The following is a 19,051-nucleotide window of genomic DNA, read 5'->3' on the forward strand; positions in this document are numbered from 1 at the left end:
AGTCACGCCTGCTGTCTGTCCCCGCCCTCCTGCACTGCCCCTCCTCACCGCCAGGGGTCAGGCTTGTGTGTGGAGTGGTTTCCTTTGGGGCGTTTCTTATGCCTGTATTTTATGTAGCCAATACGCCCCACTGATAAATTGTTTGATATACGTACAGATATATAGGATTAAGGATATGGTTTGGGCTAGTGTTTCCCAATATTAACTAAAGACTGTATTTATTCCGTCGTCAGTGGACCGTGCGCTCCCTGAGAGACACTAACGTTACCCAGGTCAACAAAAGTCCTAACGTTACCAGGGAGTCCGTGCCCCGGAAAGGATTCAGCAACAGGCTTTCATTCATGCGAAAGACGTTTTGGATAATTTATCAAAACTATAACATTAATCGAGTACAGATTGAACATTAAAACAGAAATGTTTTATCATGTAAGTACGTGTATTATTTTCCGTGTTTGAGCCGGTTAACAGCTGTGTGTGGATGTTTTGTTTATCAATGTGTGCCTAGCATGACTGTAGCGTCGTTAGCATAGCTATCATAGATATACAAAACTTTTACAAGTCCTCACCCCTGAACCAAATACGTCCAAATCCTCACCGCACTGATTAGTGTCGTTGTTCTATACCAATAATGAAATGACCAGATGCACTAAGGCAGCACCAGTTGTCTTATAATGCAACCATTCTGTGTGTTTTCAGATTTCGTTGGAGCATGAGATCTTACTACACCCGAGGTATTTTGGTCCTAACCTCCTCAACACTGTGAAGCAGAAGCTTTTCACAGAAGTGGAGGGCACCTGCACTGGCAAGTGAGTGGCTGCAACACTCAATTATATGCACATACATCAGCGAAGTTGTTGTTTTTGCTCTTAGCGTTGCTACCATACAGTCTGTGAATGTTACTGAGGCTGATTTGACTGGAAAGTTAAGTTAACCTGCTATTTCTGTGACATGTTAGATGTGTTCGGTTGGATCAGAACCTTAAGCTAACACAGACGCGCATGGACACAGTTTTGGGGGAAGAGGCAGAAATAAACAAATGGGCACTTCGCTCTCCTTCATAGGGGATAAACTCAATGAGTCAAATGTCTGCTATGATTTGCCTAAGGATTGTCTGTGCTATTTTAGAACTTGTTTTGTATGTTTAATGATTTGGAAAATGTAAGTTTAACATTTTCAGTTTGAATCTTTTAGACACGTGGCCTCTGAAAAATGGTTCTTACAACTGTGAGCTTTGACTTGGCAATATCAAAAACTTATGGCAACAGGGCCAGTATTTGTTTTGCCCTTTAAGTCATCATGACCCTATGAACGTGCATAACAAAGTTATTCATTTGGCATTCATATCCCTGCAGGGAAAAGCTTGACATATACATGTTATTTATTTATTCATGTCTCTCCTTCAGGTACGGGTTTGTCATTGCAGTCACCACCATTGACAACATCGGGGCAGGTGTAATCCAGCCAGGGAGAGGGTTCGTCCTCTATCCAGTCAAGTACAAGGCCATTGTGTTCCGCCCATTTAAAGGGGAAGTGGTGGATGCTGTGGTCACGCAGGTTAACAAGGTGAGAGACAATACGGTGCAGGTTTACTGGCCACTGTGCAGACTTTGCTGGAACATCATTCATAAATGATGAGGACATATGAAGTCTGATGTATTAAGTATCTGTGTGGTCTATCTCCAAAGCTCGCCACTGGTGTTGTTCTCTGGATGAAACTGTAATACATCATCTTGACACTGCACTGCTTGCTAACATTTAAAAAAATATATACCTGTATTTTTAATTGGCTCATGCCAGAGGCTAATAAAAATTCTGTCCTGTAGAAGTGCTTAACTTTCCACTCTTCCAGCAAGGTGTTTATGCCTCTGTAGTGGCTGATGTGTAAAATATGATGTGATGGATAACTGATCATTGAAAGCTTTCTTTTTGTGCCTTATCTAAATTATATTTTTCTCTGTTTCTTGCAGGTTGGATTGTTCACAGAAATTGGTCCCATGTCTTGCTTCATTTCTCGCCATGTGAGTCAGCTTAACATCTATAGTTGACTGAATTGATAGGCTTTAATATGCTTTTCAATTTCATGTTATTTTTATCTCTTGCAGTCCATCCCCTCAGAAATGGAGTTTGACCCCAACTCTAATCCTCCTTGTTACAAGACAGTTGATGAGGTGAGAATATTAATTGTTATTATTTATTATCACCACACAGGTAAAAAAACAAAAACACACAACACTATTACACGAAAGTCATCTCTTGCATTTCCTTTGACTACACAACTATGGTTACACTTGTGTATTAAAAAGCTATTTTTCAGTAAAATTTAAGAAAGGAAAAGTGGAACATTAAGTATAATGTCATAAATGATGTATGCAAAATAGTTGTAATGCTGTCATTATATTGTTACTATTGAATTTAAGGATGTTTTCTTCTCATATTTTCAAGGACATTGTAATCCAGCAAGATGATGAGATTCGGCTGAAGATTGTGGGAACAAGAGTGGACAAGAATGACATTGTAAGTGTTTTCTTTTCCTTTCTTTTTTTAAAAATAAGGACCATATATTTTACCTAACCATAGGCAAAAATAACACAATAGTTTATGGAAGTGACTGTTTCCCCTTGTTTTTCAGTTCGCCATTGGATCTCTCATGGATGATTATCTGGGTGAGTTTATAACACACGTCATTGTCATAAAGGTTGTAGATCTGTTTGTTAGAGGGGCATGAACATCGTGAAATGCCTTACATATATTAATTTAATGTTAATGTGGTTCAGTGTTTGACACAACAGTTTTTCTTTATTGCTTCAATTTGGTTACTGTCCAATGGAACAATTTTAGTTGAACTGTCTGCGTATGACCTGAGAATTTGTTTTTTCTGTTTTGGGATTGATCGTTGAACTTTCATTTCCAGGTCTTGTGAGCTGATACGCCCCAGTTGGAGCACATTTCTTATGGGACATTTTATGTAGTAGCATAGTTATTCCTTTTGTTAAAATTTAATATTTTACTACACTGATTGACAAGGCATAGTTACAGGTGGTGAAGCCCCATAGCTACATCGTTTCATTATCATGCTGTACAGCCTACATTTGTAGGTTTTATTGGAGCAGGTGTAAGATTGAAATGTTGTAGCCAGGAGAATGTTTGCTAAATTGATAGCAAGATGGCATACAATGCAAAAGTTGCCCATATTATGAATTTACAGTTTATTTTGTGTACAATTTATCATTCCCATTTTAACAATGTTTTTTTTGTACGTGGCCTGTAATAAAGTTTTTTTTTTACTATTATTATTTGTTATTATATCTTTGTATCCCTCTGTGTGTTTAAAATGTTAATATCTTGTCAGAGCATTGATTTTTCTTAATGCGCAAAGAGACTTGTTGCGCAGCTGTAAATGTGGCAAGGCTTTTGCAGTGGCAAACAAAAGCTGGGGCGACACGTGAACACGGACTTTAAAAGTACGCGCACGTTTCGTGGACGTAAATACGTCAGTGGAGCGCGCCCTCGTTCTTTCTTTCTCTCGTCCTGAAGATGGCGGCAGGGGTGAGTAAGATGGAGAGGTGACCGGTTATAGTGCTTTCTTTAAACTTTTCTGACACAATCCGCCGAAAATCAAGCCCATCGGCCCTTTTACTGAGCACCTTTGCTCATAAACAATGCCGTAGATGTGTTAGGTAGCTTTTGCAGCGTTTATTTACAAAGAATTTCATTCAGTCTTCATTCTAACTGAGGTTAGCTGCTGCTATCCTGACGTAGCATCTACCCCAAATGACGCCCCTTTCCTGGCCCAGGCTTGTGCCACGTTACATTTACTGTTTTGAAGCTTTGAAAACTTGCTGTTGATTTTATAACGTTAGACGTGTTCACGTTGGCACGTATGTCCAGTTTGCGTATTCCTAATGCCAACCCGTATTTGACTTAATTGAAGGTATGCAAACGAAGACTATCGGGTTAACTTATATTGCTGGTAATGAGCGCTAGCATTGGTTAGCATTTAAAGCAAGCTAAAAGCCACGTGAATATTAAAAAGAAAAGGGGGGGGAAAAAAAAGTGGTTGTAGTTGTTAACAAGGTACATTTGGCCTTGGAAAGTTAGCTGGCAGTTTTTATGTCAACAGCGTCACCCTGGTCCTTGTGCTTCCCTGACCATTTGAAATGGTTGAGCATCCTGATTTGGATGGCATCATTAATTTGTGTCAAGAACACAAGACCTACCAACTTGCTTCACTTTATCAGTATTTGTGGGGGTTTTTTGTCTTAAACTGTCTTTTTATTGACGTTTCTTACTGGATTTTAAAGTTAAAAGCAATGCAGTTAAAGATTTTACCTCTAAATGGCCACAAGACCAGCTTTATGTTCACTCACCTTTTATGCTAACCTAACACAAATGTAATGCTTGTTCTTTCAAATTAGATTGAAGGTGTCTGTCCAATAATTAGTGTCACCTTTCTTTCCAGACTCTGTACACGTACCCAGAGAACTGGCGGGCCTTCAAGGCCCAGATTGCAGCCCAGTATAGTGGGGCTCACCTCAAAGTTGCCAGCAACTCCCCTGCCTTCACCTTCGGGCAGACGAACCGTACTCCTGCCTTCCTCAACAACTTCCCCCTGGGCAAGGTCAGTGTGCAAGTGGTTGAGTTAGTTGAATGGGATTGCTCCAGTTGGTGTATTCATACTCAGCATGGAGGGCCTGTCTATTTTCAGAGTAGCTCTTGTTTCAATTTCAACAATGACTGTGGTAAATCAATTACTGCAAGGATTCATTAAATCTGTTAACCAGATATTAAATGTAACAAAGTCAAAGGGCTTCAACTGATCTGACTAGACCACTGTTGTGTATTGATGGCAGTATGCATGCAACATATTAAATTATTCTTGAATTTTGCCATTGTTTGTAGGTACCCGCCTACCAGGGAGATGACGGCTTCTGTCTGTTTGAGAGTAATGCCATTGCTCACTACTGTAAGTCTCACATTTACTAACTTGATGCTTAACTTAGGTGTCTTATGCACTATCAATGTGGCTATTAATCTAAACGATCTATAGGTTACCTAAAGTCTTAAAGGGATTAGTTTATGCCACTAGGTTTAGTGGGCAGTTTCTCCATGATCACTTGATGTTTCCCATGGGTCTAGAGTTTGTGGCTGAACTAGAAACTTATTAAATAAAAAACAATTAAGAGGTTTCCGATCTGTGGTGTCTGACTCTCCATGGCCCATTTAGGGCGTTCAGTGGCACTTTGAACATTGGATCCTTCATAGTGCAGTCTTTGGGTATAGTCGCCATGAAATACTTTGTCTGCTGCTCAATATTAAACAAGAGACGATGTTTTATTGGACAAGTCTCATCATTTGTGTATGGTCCCCTGTCATTGGGCAAGGCAGTGTCCAGTCATGGCACCCAGTCTTAATCTGACAGGGGAAGAGGAACTTGAGACCATATTCATCCCAGTCATCTCTGTTTTAGTGAGTTAAAGGCTGGTTCATGCTATGGGCACAAAACAGATTGAACCTCCAAGATAGGTTGTCAATCTCTATACAGAAACATAACTTCTTGAATACTTTTATTAAATATTACATTCACAGGTCACTTTTTTTTTTTGATATAGTAGATCACATGGCAGAAAGCTTGATTTGTTGAGAAAACATGACATGTTTTACGTTGTGTGCTGGTAGGCCTAACCTGTGCTAAAGTGTATGCCGTACATGGATCCCTGCACATCTAAATGCAACAGAATTACTATGGTTATACCTGATGAACCAGTTTAATGTTCAAAATGTCTGTTGCAGTGTTAAGCAGCATTGTCAGACTTTTTAACTGTTGTGCACTTGTAACAGCTGTTCATGCATGCTTTCTGCAATGCCACAGATGTCAGTTTTTTTTTTTTTGTGTGTCAGCATTTGATTTATTGATTACTGTTAGGATGTAAAGAGAATTTGAACAAATACAATTATGTTTCTGAAATGAGTTTCCTACCCCAGCTTGAATGCCATGAAACACTTTTCCACCTTTCAACTACAGTGAGCAATGATGCCCTGCGTGGTGCCACTCCCCAGGCCGCAGCCCAGGTGCTGCAGTGGGTGAGCTTCTCTGACTCAGAGATCGTCCCTCCAGCCAGCGCATGGGTCTTCCCCACTCTGGGAATCATGCAGTTCAACAAACAGGTTTGCAGCTCAGCAGTTTCTGCTGAAGCTTGAGATTAGCTTGAGAAGTATTATTTAGAAGCTGTGGTAGAGGCCCGTGGCAGATTTAATTTGGCCAGAGTGTAACACCCTGTAGTTGAGACTTGTGTAATCCTACATTGTCATTCTTCTTTCTTGTTCTGTGCAGGCCACAGAGCAGGCCAAGGAGGACGTGAAGAGGGTCCTCGCAGTGCTGAACCAACACCTGAACACTCGTACCTTCCTGGTGGGAGAGAGGGTCAGCCTCGCAGACATTACTGTGGCCTGCTCCATGCTCTGGCTCTACAAACAGGTATGACATACACCCAGCAGATTACAGTTAAACAAAGATGCACATTTCCATTGATAAATTACCTTTTACATTCTGTTAATTCATTTTGACACTTGCTTGTACCAACACTTGCTCTGTTATATTTGCTCTGATGCCTCTGCCCCCTGTAGGTCCTTGAGCCGTCTTTCCGTCAGCCTTACACCAACGTCACTCGCTGGTTTGTCACCTGTGTCAACCAGCCAGAGTTCAAGGCTGTCCTTGGAGAGGTCAAGCTGTGTGAAAAGATGGCCCAGTTTGATGGTGAGTCACCCGCAATCAGATCAGAAGGCGCACACATTGAGCACGACTATGGCTGCCCGAGCATACCATGTAATTTAAAGGATGAAATTAGATTAAATTCCTAATTGTTCATTCTGAAGTGACTAAAACATGTAATAAAATAGCTGTGCAACATTTTACACTAAAGGTCAAACTTTGTATTCTGTGTGCCCTAAATTGTTTAGACAAAGGCTTATGCTGCTGCTGCTTTCTCTGGCTGGCTTGGACATAAGTCCAGAAAAGGGGTTAGGGGTATGAGCTGCCAGAGTGAATGATGCAGATTGTCCCCTGTCATTGGGCAAGGCAGTGTCCAGTCATGGCACCAAGTCTTAATCTGACTGGGGAAGAGAAACTTGAGACCACATTCATCCCAGTCATCTCTGTTTCAGTGAGTTAAAGGCTGGTTCATGCTGTGGTCACATTATAAAGACTGTCTTTCGGGTACATGTAGAGTAGATGTGTCCTTCATGGGACTCTACAAGTGTTTCAGTTTTAGGCCTTTTTTTCCCTTTTGGCCACATCCAGCATGAAGTGCATCATCCAGATAAACTTCTTGGAGTTCAGTGAAGTCAATTTAAAACAAACATTGACAAACCTATACCAGCATTGATTTGTCATCTACGATTGATACTTTTTGTCCCAGATTAATAAAATACATGCTGTCTCAAACCTCTTATACACATTAAGTACAGGGATGGCTGGTGGAGCATACCATCTAATTTAAAGGATAAAATTAGACCAAATTTGTAATTAAGCTGAAGTGACTGAAATGATTTATCAAATAGCTGCAACTCTTTGCATGTAACAAGTCGACCCTTGTCTTCATGCCATAAATTGTTTAAACAATGGCTAATGCTGCTGCTTTATCTGGCTTTTGAAAAGCCTGTGTTCTATTTAAATGTCTTCTAAAAAATAACATTTGCAGATTTTTATTCTTAAATGTGCAGAAGATTTATGGTTGTAGCTAAAGGATTGCATCAAAAGAATTGGATGTCATTTGACAAACACAGCTGCTATTTGTTAGTGTTCGAATACTTTAATTGATATTTTGAGTAACTTTCAGGGACAGAAACTTCAAACTTCTTGTAATATTTTACAATTCATCTCAAAAGTCCTAGCCAGTGTGTGGATCCAGAGTGGAAAACCAAAGTCAGATAATGGAACACTTAACAGAAAACATGTGTTTAATTTTTTGCTCTGTCCCTCCAGCCAAGAAGTTTGCTGAGCTGCAGCCCAAGAAAGAGACTCCTCCTAAGAAAGAGAAGGGAGGAAAAGAGGCAGCCAAGCCCCAGGAGAAGAAGAAAAAGGAAGACAAAAAGGAGGAGAAAAAGCCCGCACCAGAAGAGGAGATGGATGATTGTGATGCGGTTTTGGCTGCTGAGCCCAAAGCCAAGGACCCCTTTGCACACCTGCCAAAGAGGTAGGAGCTTTTGCTTTCCTTGTCTAAAGTGTTTTGGTATGAATTTTATTTAAAAATTTTAGATAACTTATAGGTTTCTCAGTTAGCAATGGCAAACAATGTGCCATGGAGAGAGACTGCAGGTTTTTATTCCAGCTGATCACCATAGCAGACTATTCACCGAGTACTTCCCCTCTACTTGAAAGGAGTGCTAATCAGTGGGTGGAGGCGGTTGACTCACTGTGGTGCATTTGGAGCAGTCAATTGTATTATGAACATTCAATCGCTTACAGTGCAGTATTTGGGGGGGGGGGCGCGCGTGAGAGAAGGTTTTGGGTAGTCATTCATGTGTATAGCTGCCATAAAATACTTGGACTGCAGCGTAATTGACATTAAACAAGTTTCCCAAGAGATGATGTTTTATTGGATGATAGTGTCATCTCAGGAGTTGGTAGATGGTCCCCTGTCATTGGGCAAGGCAGTGTCCAGTCATGGCACCCAGTCTTAATCTGACAGGGGAAGAGGAGCTTGAGACCATATTCATCCCAGTCATCTCTGTTTCAGTGAGTAAAAGGCTGGTTCATGCTGTGGGCACAAACTTTATTCAAAATCTAAAACTTACTTGAAGTCCCTACCATTTTTCAAATTAGAAAAAAAGGCAGGCATAAGACTATTGTGCCAGGCTAATAAAGAGTCTAGAGAGAATTACACTAAACAAGTAACTAATCAAGTCCTCTGTGACATTTACCTCATTTCCAAACTTTGTCTCCACCCCGCATTTACAGATAGATGACCTGATTTCTTTTTCTTTTCAAGCCCATTTGTCATGGATGAGTTCAAGAGAAAGTATTCCAACGAGGACACCATGAAAGTAGCCCTTCCCCACTTCTGGGAGCACTTCGACCGAGAGGGTTACTCAATCTGGTACTGCCAGTACAAATACCCTGAGGAGCTTACACTTACCTTCAAGAGCTGCAACCTTATCACAGGTGAGACTCGACAGCTGCCACATGACCCAGCAACTTGAGCTAAAGTGAATGACTTCAGGGATTGTATAGTGAAGGCACATTTATGAACTTTCAGTTCTATTTACCTGAAGCAATGTGGTAGCTTGGACATAAGTCCAGAAAAGGGGTTAGGGGTATGAGCTGCCAGAGTGAATGATGCAGATTGTCCCCTGTCATTGGGCAAGGCAGTGTCTAGTCATGGCACCAAGTCTTAATCTGACTGGGGAAGAGAAACTTGAGACCACATTCATCCCAGTCATCTCTGTTTCAGTGAGTTAAAGGCTGGTTCATGCTGTGGTCACATTATAAAGACTGACTTTTTTTTTTTTTAAGTCTTGAAGTCCAGTGTTAAGTAATGTCCATTTATAACACACTGATGACAAACCTGTGACGGCATTGGTTTTATTCTTAGGTTTTGTCTCTGATGGATGAAATATACGTGGTGTCAAACCTCCATGTTCTTCACAGGTATGTTCCAGCGCCTGGACAAACTCAGAAAGAATGCCTTCGCCAGTGTCATCTTGTTTGGCACCAACAATGACAGCAGCATCTCTGGCATCTGGGTCTTCAGAGGCCAGGACCTGGCCTTCACTGTAAGTATTTAAATGGGTAGATACTTTACACAATATCCTGGTTTGATAGCATCCCCACCCCCAACCTGACTAATATATTTGAGCAGTCATTCATTTGTATAGTCACTGTGAAATAATGGAGTGTAGCTTAACATTGAACAAGTTTACCGAGAGACAAATTGGACGATGGTCTCATCTCTGGGTTAGTGGACGGTAGTCCCCTGTCATTGGGCAAGGCAGTGTCCAGTCATGGCACCAAGTCTTAATCTGACTGGGGAAGAGGAACTTGAGACCATATTCATCCCAGTCATCTCTGTTTCAGTGAGTAAAAGGCTGGTTCATGCTGTGGGCACAAACAACAAGTTAACCCTAGGCTGTTTAATTTTCCTTTGACATTTCACCGGGGTGTACAATATGACCTGTATTTGAAGGATGGGAGAAAAGTCTCACAAGCATGTCTCTTTTTTTTTTTTCTTAACATGCACAGCTTTTCTACCCTTTGGGCTGTACATTGTGACTAGTGAGATGTATGCACACGGACCACCACGGGAGATAAAAGTTAGCTACTGCTTAAGCCTAGCTCAAGATCTAAGATGCTTAAAATATTTGTTGGGTTATAGGTATCTGCATAGCTATGGTTTGGGGTTTTTGTCACTGGCTAAATTACACTGCAGTTAAAAATTAAACAAGTTGTGTGAATGTTTTGAGTAAATGTCCTTAAATTTGACTGTCTTTAGATTGTTGGCATACACTGCACAGCTTTCATGATCCACATTTCAATGCGCTCTATGTGATGGTCCAAGTATTCCCTACTGGATTAGCTGGCACATAGATTTGTCATCTGATGGTCTGTTGTGGTGGCACATTTCATCGAAACCCCAAGGACCTTGCACTCATTCAAATAACTTTTATTCCCATCCTAGCTGTCTCCAGACTGGCAGATCGACTATGAATCATATGACTGGCGCAAGCTGGATGTTGACAGCGAGGAGTGCAAGACCATGGTAAAGGAGTACTTTGCCTGGGAGGGAGACTTCAAGCATGTGGGTAAAGCCTTCAACCAGGGCAAGATCTTCAAGTGAGAGGACACTGGAACAGTCTGGATGAAAGCACTGCGCTTCTGCTCTCCAGCACTTAAAACCTATGGACTTTCAGCCACAACGTGCTTACTTTCCTGCAAGAATGAGTGTTTTGAAGACAAGTGAATTTTGTCTGTGGCCCCAAACTGGTTTTTTGTTTTGACCTGCGAAATAAAGCATTTTCCACGATGCCATCTATGGGATTTGATGTCTGTGGTGACTTCAGTCTGGTTTGTGTTCATTTAAAGTTGTTTTGAGAGTACAACCCATGTAAAAATGTATTTTACTTCCTACATAAACATAACACTCATTTGGTTTACACAATGATCAATAAACAGATCAGCAGAGCAATGTAACTGCAGTTGAAACTCTATAGACGTCCAGTCAAAAGTAGAAGTGAAAACCTTGCTGCAGTTGTGTACAAGTTTACGTTTGACCACACCCAATGGTGATGCTGGGTGCGGTTGGAGACGATCAGGAGATGAAATTTTCGACCCGAAGAGGTCAGGGAAGCCATGCTTTTTAGCGTGGTATCAAGTTACATTGCCTCGATAAGGAGATACTTTGTGCTCGGTGTACAATGATGTTAAGACATTTAACGGGTTTCCCCACTGGGAAACACTTTGGTCTAATATTGGTCCCAGAGGAGAAGCTGTTTATCATTGTTGCACCTGTTGAGCTGATGCTGCAGTGGTCGCTTTCCCCTGCAGAGGGCAGGCAAAGGCCTGTTATAGTCAATCTGTTGAATAGAGCGCATCCAACAAAAAGAAAATGACTGGCCTGAGCTCTGGTTTGTTCAAACTAAGCAAATGTCTGCTTTTAACTATGGGTTCTTGTTTTGATGTAGCTTGTGCTTCCCCAAGGAGAGGAAGCCTGAAAGATCTTTGTAAAGAACATCCTTTTGGATGCCTGTTAAAATGTTATATACAATTCCAAGCTGTCATTAGTATAAAATGTACTTTTTACTTTCAAGTTTTGTGGACTTTAGACACAATGTTTACTTTAGTACCTTTAAGTTAAATCCACTTACATGTTATAAATACATGAACATTGGAAATTGACATTAATGAAATGAAGAACACCTGGACACTGACACCAAACTACAAAATAATGTAAGTAGACAATGTTGGGATAACAGTGCGATCATCTTTAAATAAAACCACTTAAATTTTAATCTCATAGATACATGTACCTAGAGTATATTGTTAATGCGTAGTACTTGACAAAAATAAAGACAGACGGATACAAAAATGTCGTGTATGGTTTGACCACACCCTACTAAAATGCAGAAATGGCATGTTTTGGATGCTACTTCTGCAAGTTGGTATCATTACAGAAGGAAACATTTCCGTTAGGGATAGACTGTATAGTCTGCGTATCATAGATTCAGTCATTGTTTTCACATCGGAATGAATGCCTAAATAGAAATCTTAAAATGCCTCGTTTCTTTTCTAATGATTGAGGAAAATATTTCTTGAGCTTTATTGAATTATATGAATTTCTGCCTCGTTTGACTGTAACAACAAAACATTTGTTTAATTCAGACACACCCAAACATATAAAAGTTTGTATAGCACTTCTGATAGTTTGTTGTTGACAGTTACCACACCTGCAGTCTGGCTTATCCTTAAACTTCCGCTATAACTGAGTTCTTTGTTTGGTGCTTCATTGTGTGTCTCATCGCTGCAGGTAAAATAGAACACCTGGACCAGACTATAGCCTATAATGAATTCAGTTTATATTTATACTGTGAATTTACATCACCTTTGAATGTAATTTTTGATATGTTTAGTGACGCATTTAGAACAATCAACCCTCGTTTAAAACCCTGCTACATATTTAAGTTAAGGCCTTGGGTGGATCTCTTTTTCTCTCTTACACACGCTCATGCACAGACACGAGAGATGCACAAGAAGGGACTCTCATCCCAGAGTGAGTCAGATGTTTCATTTTTTCCATCTGACTAAGCGTGATTCAGGATCATTTTGGCGCAACAATCTTCCACCAGGGTGTTAAATCAAGGAGGCCATTTTAGTTTGTTCTGTGGTCTCATGGAAATCAGAAAATGGAAATGTTCCCACAACAGCGAAGCGCCCAAGTCCTTGAACGCATGACTCACCCATCCTGTGGATCGTGGTGGAAGAGCGCTGTAACCTGAGCAAATAACTTCAACTTCACCCACAGCATCAGCAGTTACAACACCGTGGATGGCTAACCCTTTGATTGCTGAAGGAGGGGTGTTACGAAGGCCTTTTCATAATGCAATCAAATATGAAATGAATGTGAGGAGAACACAGTTTTAAGGCTCTTGAGGAAAGCTTACTATGCCGTGGCTGCAGTATGAAGTCTATACAATATCCTGGTCCTTATTTGTGTTTAGTAAGTTCAGAGTTAAAAAGCTAAACAAGAACAATACACAGTCTAATGCCAACAGCAACATTTTCACTTCCAGCCCTGCCAACCTTCCTCCCCACTGGTCTTTATTTCTTTCTCGGCCACACACTCACTACTTCTTTTTCCCTTCCTCTCCTCACTCTCTGGACATTTTTCTGTCCGTGCACGAGGGGGTGGCGGCAGCGGTGGGGGTGGGGGTTATTCTTAAAAGCAGTGAGGAGTGCTGTTGAGGGAGGAACACAGAGAGAGGCTGTATTGTTTCACCACACAAGGTCCCAGTGTGGCTGTCAGACCCTCCTGTAGGAGCTTTAGGCATGGTATGCATGTGCCGAGCATCTGGTGGTGCAAGACACGCATCTGGAAAAGAGTTAGGCGGTCGGTGGGGGTCTTGGAACAGCGAGGTGAAGAACTAACGCTAGGGTGTCCGAGGCTGAAAGCCAACCGTTTTCTCTAAAAGATCATACAGAAGTTCCTCTTCTAGGGGTTTAGCGTTTCTGCTGACCCTAGAGCAAGATAGTTTAAATTAGACAGTAGAGAATGTAAGACCATAGGAGTGTCTCTAGGCGGACAGAAACAACAGACACCACACGTATACAGTCCCACCCTTAAGTTTTATGGGGTTTTCTTTAGACTCTAGTCTGGGGTTGGGCTGTAACCCACTAACACACACTAAACTAGAGCAAAAGGAACAGGGGCAGGAAAATTGATCCTTAGTCAGCATGTGGGCATTACTTCACCTTGAGTGTCCTCTCTTTACATTTGAGGTATAGCCTGGGACATGTGTAAAACTGGAATTCAAGCAAAGGCAAGTAAGGAGATACACAAGTAATACATGCAAAACAGAAGAAGTGTGAAAAGGATGCGGACTTTCATTGGGGATATGCGTACCTACATCCTGGTGTGTCTTAAGAAAAGTGACCTTCGGTGTTTCAACCTTGGTTCTGGAGCGAGGGGCGTTTTGTCCCAATACGTGCACTTCAAGGGGTGTGACGGCAGGGAGAGACTAAGATGCTATGATATAGTTACCGAGCAGGCATGGCTACATAACAGTGCCTGAAAGTAACATCCTGCGGGACAGTCATTGTTTAGAGAAGTGATTCTTAATTAGTTATTCCTTGAGTTTGCGTTGCCCTGCAACAGTGAGTTGCCAGTTTGAGAGTGGAGAGGAAAGTGCGTGACACGGGGGAAGAGAGGAGAGGTACAGTGGAGGGAAAACAGACAGCCCCTGCGCTTTTTGGACATGAAACCCCAGAGTTGCTTCTGGCTCATGTTACCAGAATCTGGAGGTGGGGCATCAGGAGTCATGTTGTCAAACTAAAGCAAAACTATAATATGCAATACCACAAATAAGTGTAGATATATTGAACACTCTATTGGAAAAACAAACTTGAATAAAACATAAATTAAAAATATGATACCACTAACTAATTCCCTTTCATCATCAGCAGCACTATTTGCCAATGGTATTCAACATGAGTGTTAGGAAATATTAAAATAAAAGTTAGTCATAGCCATAGTTTCACAATCACTTTGAGGTTTGGGTGTGTACTGAACCTTCAATGTTCCAATTGGCCTCAGGTTATCCATTATCTTCTGATGAAACAAGTACAAGTACAAGTACTTTGCAGGTATAGCCTAAGAACTAAAATCAGCACAGTTTAGAGTAACTTTCATTCAACATTTAATAAACTTTGTAAATGTTTGGTTAATAAAGAAGCAGTAAAAACCTGGATGAGCCTTGTGAACAAAGAGGTACCCCAACCCTGCTTGTGAAAGGACTGATTGCCATTTCATGTATTGACTTGCTTGTGGTTAACATCCCACCCAAGGAAAGAGTTGGAGCGTTGGAAAATTTACAGCTATGACTGGAATGTGCAGTGCAGGAAGGTGTCTGCTTGTGTTCAAGCACAGAAGGGTGGTGAGACACAGGGAGGAGAAGCTCTTGCAAAATCCTTTATCGCTCCTTTGGATCAATAATTCCAAACAGCTGATTGGGCTAACAGTGAGTGATTGTCAGACAATTTAGAAACAATTGATCAAAAAAGTAGGCCAATCAGATAGAGTTAGTATCGGGGGAGGGGGGATAAGAAACTTTGCTCTACTTTGCTACACAATGTTCCTTACTATGTTACAAACTGCTTTGTGGCATGATGTGATATTTATCCATACACACACAGGGCATTGCTATGGATACAACCCTGCAAGTACCTGCCCCCATTGCTTATTATGTTGCTATAGCAGCCATCCCAGAATAGTCTCTTTTATTTTTTCCCTTTCCGTCCCTCCCTCGTGTTCGTGACTCACAACTTGCAGTGGAAACCACAATTCAATCTGTCTCTCATTCCCCTTTTTCCCTTTACATTCTTCTTTGTACCAAAGGTCCAGCTCGCCTTTCTGAATCATCACTGTGTGTTTATGTGTGTGTGTCTGAAGGAGCACGCGCTGTGGGGAATTCCAAAACGATTACCAATGATGTGTTACTATGGTGACGGCAAATATCTGGCAAGGTGTTGCAAGATAGTGTATCTTGAGTACTGCACACTGTCATTAGCTGATTGTGATTTCTTTGTAGTTGTAACCTCTCCATGGATACACTCTGCACTCAATCGTTACTTTAGGTCCACTTTGTTTGGAGAAGTCCCAGCTTGTGGTGTGCTTACTCACAGGGCTTCAGCAGCAGGATAGTACAAAATTACATGTATAGTAACTTGTTGCAAACAATGTAACAAATGGTAAAACGTGGTAATTGAGTGAAGGGTAAACTTTGAGCTCTCTGCATGAACTCTCTAGTTTTAGTACCACAGTCTAACTCATTTGCCAAGAAGATGAAGAAAATCCAATTATCAGCACTCATTAAATTAAGTTAAATTAAATTGGATTCACATACAGGATGAGGCCATTCTTTAACTTTCAAAACAATTTTACAAGTCAAGAATTTTCCAATTACATTCAGAGCTTCACTGGTCTCAGTTTGAGCGAATAAAGAATGGAAGGAATAGTCTGCCATTTTCACTCAGTTGCCCATTTTAAATTTAGTTTAAATATGTAACCGGCAAAACAAGATGAAAGTAAGTAAAAGTAAGCCTTTTCTGCGTTAAATTATTAAATGGGATTATTATTACTCATGCATAAACCTATAAGCACCATTTTATTGTAGCAGATTGAGGTAGAGCAAATATTAAGGCCTTAATATGCTTCTGGGTAGTGTAATCTGTAACAATGCATTTTAGACATTTAATCTACAAAGCAACTACTAGGCTAACTATAGAGGTGAAATAAATGTAGCAGAGACAAAAGTCCTCAGTTTCCTCTGAAATCTCATGAAAAATAAAGTAGCATTCAGTTAATGTTACTGAATGAATGAATTACATTCCAACGCGGATTATCAAAAAAATATTTTACTTCTCTAGCCCTTTCATGCATGGTGTCCTTATTTGTGGAGAGTTATTTTAACTCCATTTTGGGTTACTATATCATGGTTATGTTCTTTGTCATTTGAGGACAGTGTCAGTTGATTGATAGCAACATTGTAACAGTGGTTACTCTCTTGTTTTCAATATATATTGATGGCCTCATCGATCTAAGATGGCCATAATAAGATGGATATATGAACATTAATAACAATTCAAACATGAATTTTGCAGCATTAAACAGCAACTTTTGACTGCTTTGTGGCCTTTACTCGAAATAATAATAAGTATTATACTCACATACCGTAAAGAAATAAGTTTTAACTACAACTCTGTAGTCTGTTACATGTTAGATGTTGATATGTTAAACATGTATAACATTGAGATGATTCAACATGAAGTTAGATGAGGATAACAATATGTTGCTGGGTTTCTGCTGACATGTAACTCCAGTTATCAATACCACTGTGAGTGTTTTTCCTCTATTTGTTCCTAAAATATGTTTTTTTTTATTGTTATTTTTCAACTATTGAGCTTAAATACATTGCATAACATAAATGACATGACATAAAAAACATAACAATCCATATTGTAAGGTGTGGCATTTTACTCCTTTGATGCATGGCGTCCACATACAGTTAAATAATTTATAAACAAAACTGAATTTTGAAAAAAATGTACATGGATTTGTATATTAGTCCAATTTTGAGTAATAAAAAGAATCTTACAAAAATCTAGATTATATATTTTTAATAATTCATGCATGAGAGGGCTAGATACTAATGACTATTTCAAGGAAAATTGTACAATGCCACAATTCAGATGTTAATGAATCCAATAAAATAAGCAGTGTTTATGTCCATGAGACTACATAGTTTACAGAAAACATACAAAAAAGTTGAAATCCAGGACATTCAGTGATTGTATATACCTGTTCTGTCTTTTCTTTGCTTTTGATATTCATATTTTATTGTATTACATTCATATTCTCACGATACTACATACGGTAAATACTATCTAAATATGAGGGGACTTAACAACAACCTGTGGTGTCAAGTATTTGATTTGATTAACATTTTTATCTCGTTCCTTGTCTGCATTGTCTGCAAAATTCATCTGATGTTATAATCTGTGTAACTCAGTTTCATGGGTAGGACTGGGTGGGTGGGTGGGGTGAGTATACAGGGCCTTAATGTGAGGAGGGTCCACAAAGGTACTAGACTAAATAATTATTATAATAATTATGGATGCACGGAGGGGCCCATAGAGAATGGCTGTGTACATGGTCCAGAATGTTATACTATGCCCCTGCTCTGTGTGTTTATATGCAAGGAATAAAAGATTGTCTTCATGTACTTACTTCATGTACTTTCTGAGCTCTCTCTCATAGACCTGAGGTAAGGAGCTGAGAGAGCAGATGCTGCCAGTGATCACACACAACTCACAGTTGTCACAATCATCATAGTGGAGGAAGTGTGATCTGTATTCTTATTTGCAACCTCTGTACTGCAGCTCTGCTATTTTTGTGGCTGTTTTCCTGTACATGTAAAAAAAAAAGATAATGATCTCAATGACACTATCTGTTGAAATAAAAGGCCATGATGTCCCTTTCTATTTTAATTCACAGCAACATCACAAAGAGTATAAACGATACATATACATATATATAAAGAAGAGACTTCATTTTGTATTAATATACTGGAAAAAGCAGTAGTAACATATGATAAGTCAATATTTATGCTGTTTGATTTTGCATAATTTATGACTCATCTTCAACAATAGTGCATTCATTCATTTATGAAGAACACAAGCTGAATCTGTAGTACATTTCCTTTCACATTCTGCGACAATGACAATGCCTCTTTGACAATGTTAATCTGACTGTGTCTTCAGCATCGGCTGGTGAAACATTTGCCACAAAACTGACAATGTTGCATTGTGGAAAAAAAATTTAATGACATTAGTATACAAAGAACTCCTCTATTTGCACACAATATAGTTTGTGTAGTGAGGGCCTGCTTTTAACAATGATCTTGACAAAGACTTAAGTTTATTGACATTTTCAAATGACCACAAATGCAGCAAACAGGATATGTTTCAGTGAAAGCAGATGGTTTGAATAGGTTTGGTCTTTATGTAAATCATTATTTTGTTCAGGATTACTGCCAGTGAAAGGTTATACTCAGTCTTTACGATGCTTTCACTTCAGAACAGAAGTACTAAATAAATACCATGGCACCAGCCATTTGAAAGTGTGACACATGCAATTACAGAATTATTGAAGTTATTGGTTACATCTAACAGTAATTACAAACTAAATGATGTTGTAGCCATCTATAGAAAATATACAGAAAGAAAAAGAAAGGAAAGATGAGGAAAAAAAGAGAAAAAGAAGAGAAGAGGGAGAGTTGCATTCTC

General features: G+C 39.9%; 2 protein-coding genes and 1 long non-coding RNA gene across 4 annotated transcripts in view; 2 read left to right on the plus strand and 1 right to left on the minus strand.

The window, feature by feature from the left end:
- Nucleotides 1–82: 82 nt before the first annotated feature.
- Nucleotides 83–3,290, plus strand: polr2g (RNA polymerase II subunit G). Its single transcript, XM_046030644.1, has 8 exons — nt 83–426; nt 697–806; nt 1,404–1,563; nt 1,968–2,018; nt 2,103–2,168; nt 2,443–2,514; nt 2,630–2,663; nt 2,912–3,290. Exons 1-8 carry the CDS (start codon nt 415–417, stop codon nt 2,923–2,925), a joined length of 519 nt encoding a protein of 172 aa, XP_045886600.1. The 5' UTR covers nt 83–414; the 3' UTR covers nt 2,926–3,290.
- Nucleotides 3,291–3,519: 229 nt separating this feature from the next.
- On the plus strand, nt 3,520–11,037 carry eef1g (eukaryotic translation elongation factor 1 gamma). 2 transcript variants are annotated; one of them, XM_046030628.1, is made up of 11 exons: nt 3,520–3,546; nt 4,460–4,618; nt 4,900–4,963; nt 6,023–6,165; nt 6,332–6,475; nt 6,625–6,754; nt 7,982–8,192; nt 8,988–9,160; nt 9,647–9,771; nt 9,958–10,071; nt 10,674–11,037. In XM_046030628.1, exons 1-11 carry the CDS (start codon nt 3,535–3,537, stop codon nt 10,830–10,832), a joined length of 1,434 nt encoding a protein of 477 aa, XP_045886584.1. In that variant the 5' UTR covers nt 3,520–3,534; the 3' UTR covers nt 10,833–11,037. The 2 variants fall into 2 exon arrangements, with proteins under 2 accessions (XP_045886584.1, XP_045886585.1); XM_046030629.1 differs by lacking the exon at nt 9,958–10,071.
- LOC123957673 overlaps nt 9,760–19,051 on the minus strand; it is a 48,771-nt gene continuing 39,479 nt past the window's right edge. The window contains exon 3 of the long non-coding RNA XR_006821852.1: nt 9,760–10,093. This is a non-coding gene — a long non-coding RNA (uncharacterized LOC123957673). The remainder of the gene's footprint in view (nt 10,094–19,051) is intronic.

The sequence above is a fragment of the Micropterus dolomieu genome, linkage group LG19, assembly GCF_021292245.1.
Source record: "Micropterus dolomieu isolate WLL.071019.BEF.003 ecotype Adirondacks linkage group LG19, ASM2129224v1, whole genome shotgun sequence".
Lineage (NCBI taxonomy): Eukaryota > Metazoa > Chordata > Actinopteri > Centrarchiformes > Centrarchidae > Micropterus > Micropterus dolomieu.

Excerpts from the sequence above, each read along its gene's own strand:
- polr2g (XM_046030644.1), top strand. Across the intron at positions 2,019-2,102 it reads CTTGCTTCATTTCTCGCCAT|TCCATCCCCTCAGAAATGGA; the intron begins GTGAGTCAGCTT and ends TATCTCTTGCAG. Across the intron at positions 2,515-2,629 it reads GAGTGGACAAGAATGACATT|TTCGCCATTGGATCTCTCAT; the intron begins GTAAGTGTTTTC and ends CTTGTTTTTCAG.
- eef1g (XM_046030628.1), top strand. Across the intron at positions 8,193-8,987 it reads TTTGCACACCTGCCAAAGAG|CCCATTTGTCATGGATGAGT; the intron begins GTAGGAGCTTTT and ends TTTCTTTTCAAG. Across the intron at positions 10,072-10,673 it reads TCCCAGTCATCTCTGTTTCA|CTGTCTCCAGACTGGCAGAT; the intron begins GTGAGTAAAAGG and ends TTCCCATCCTAG.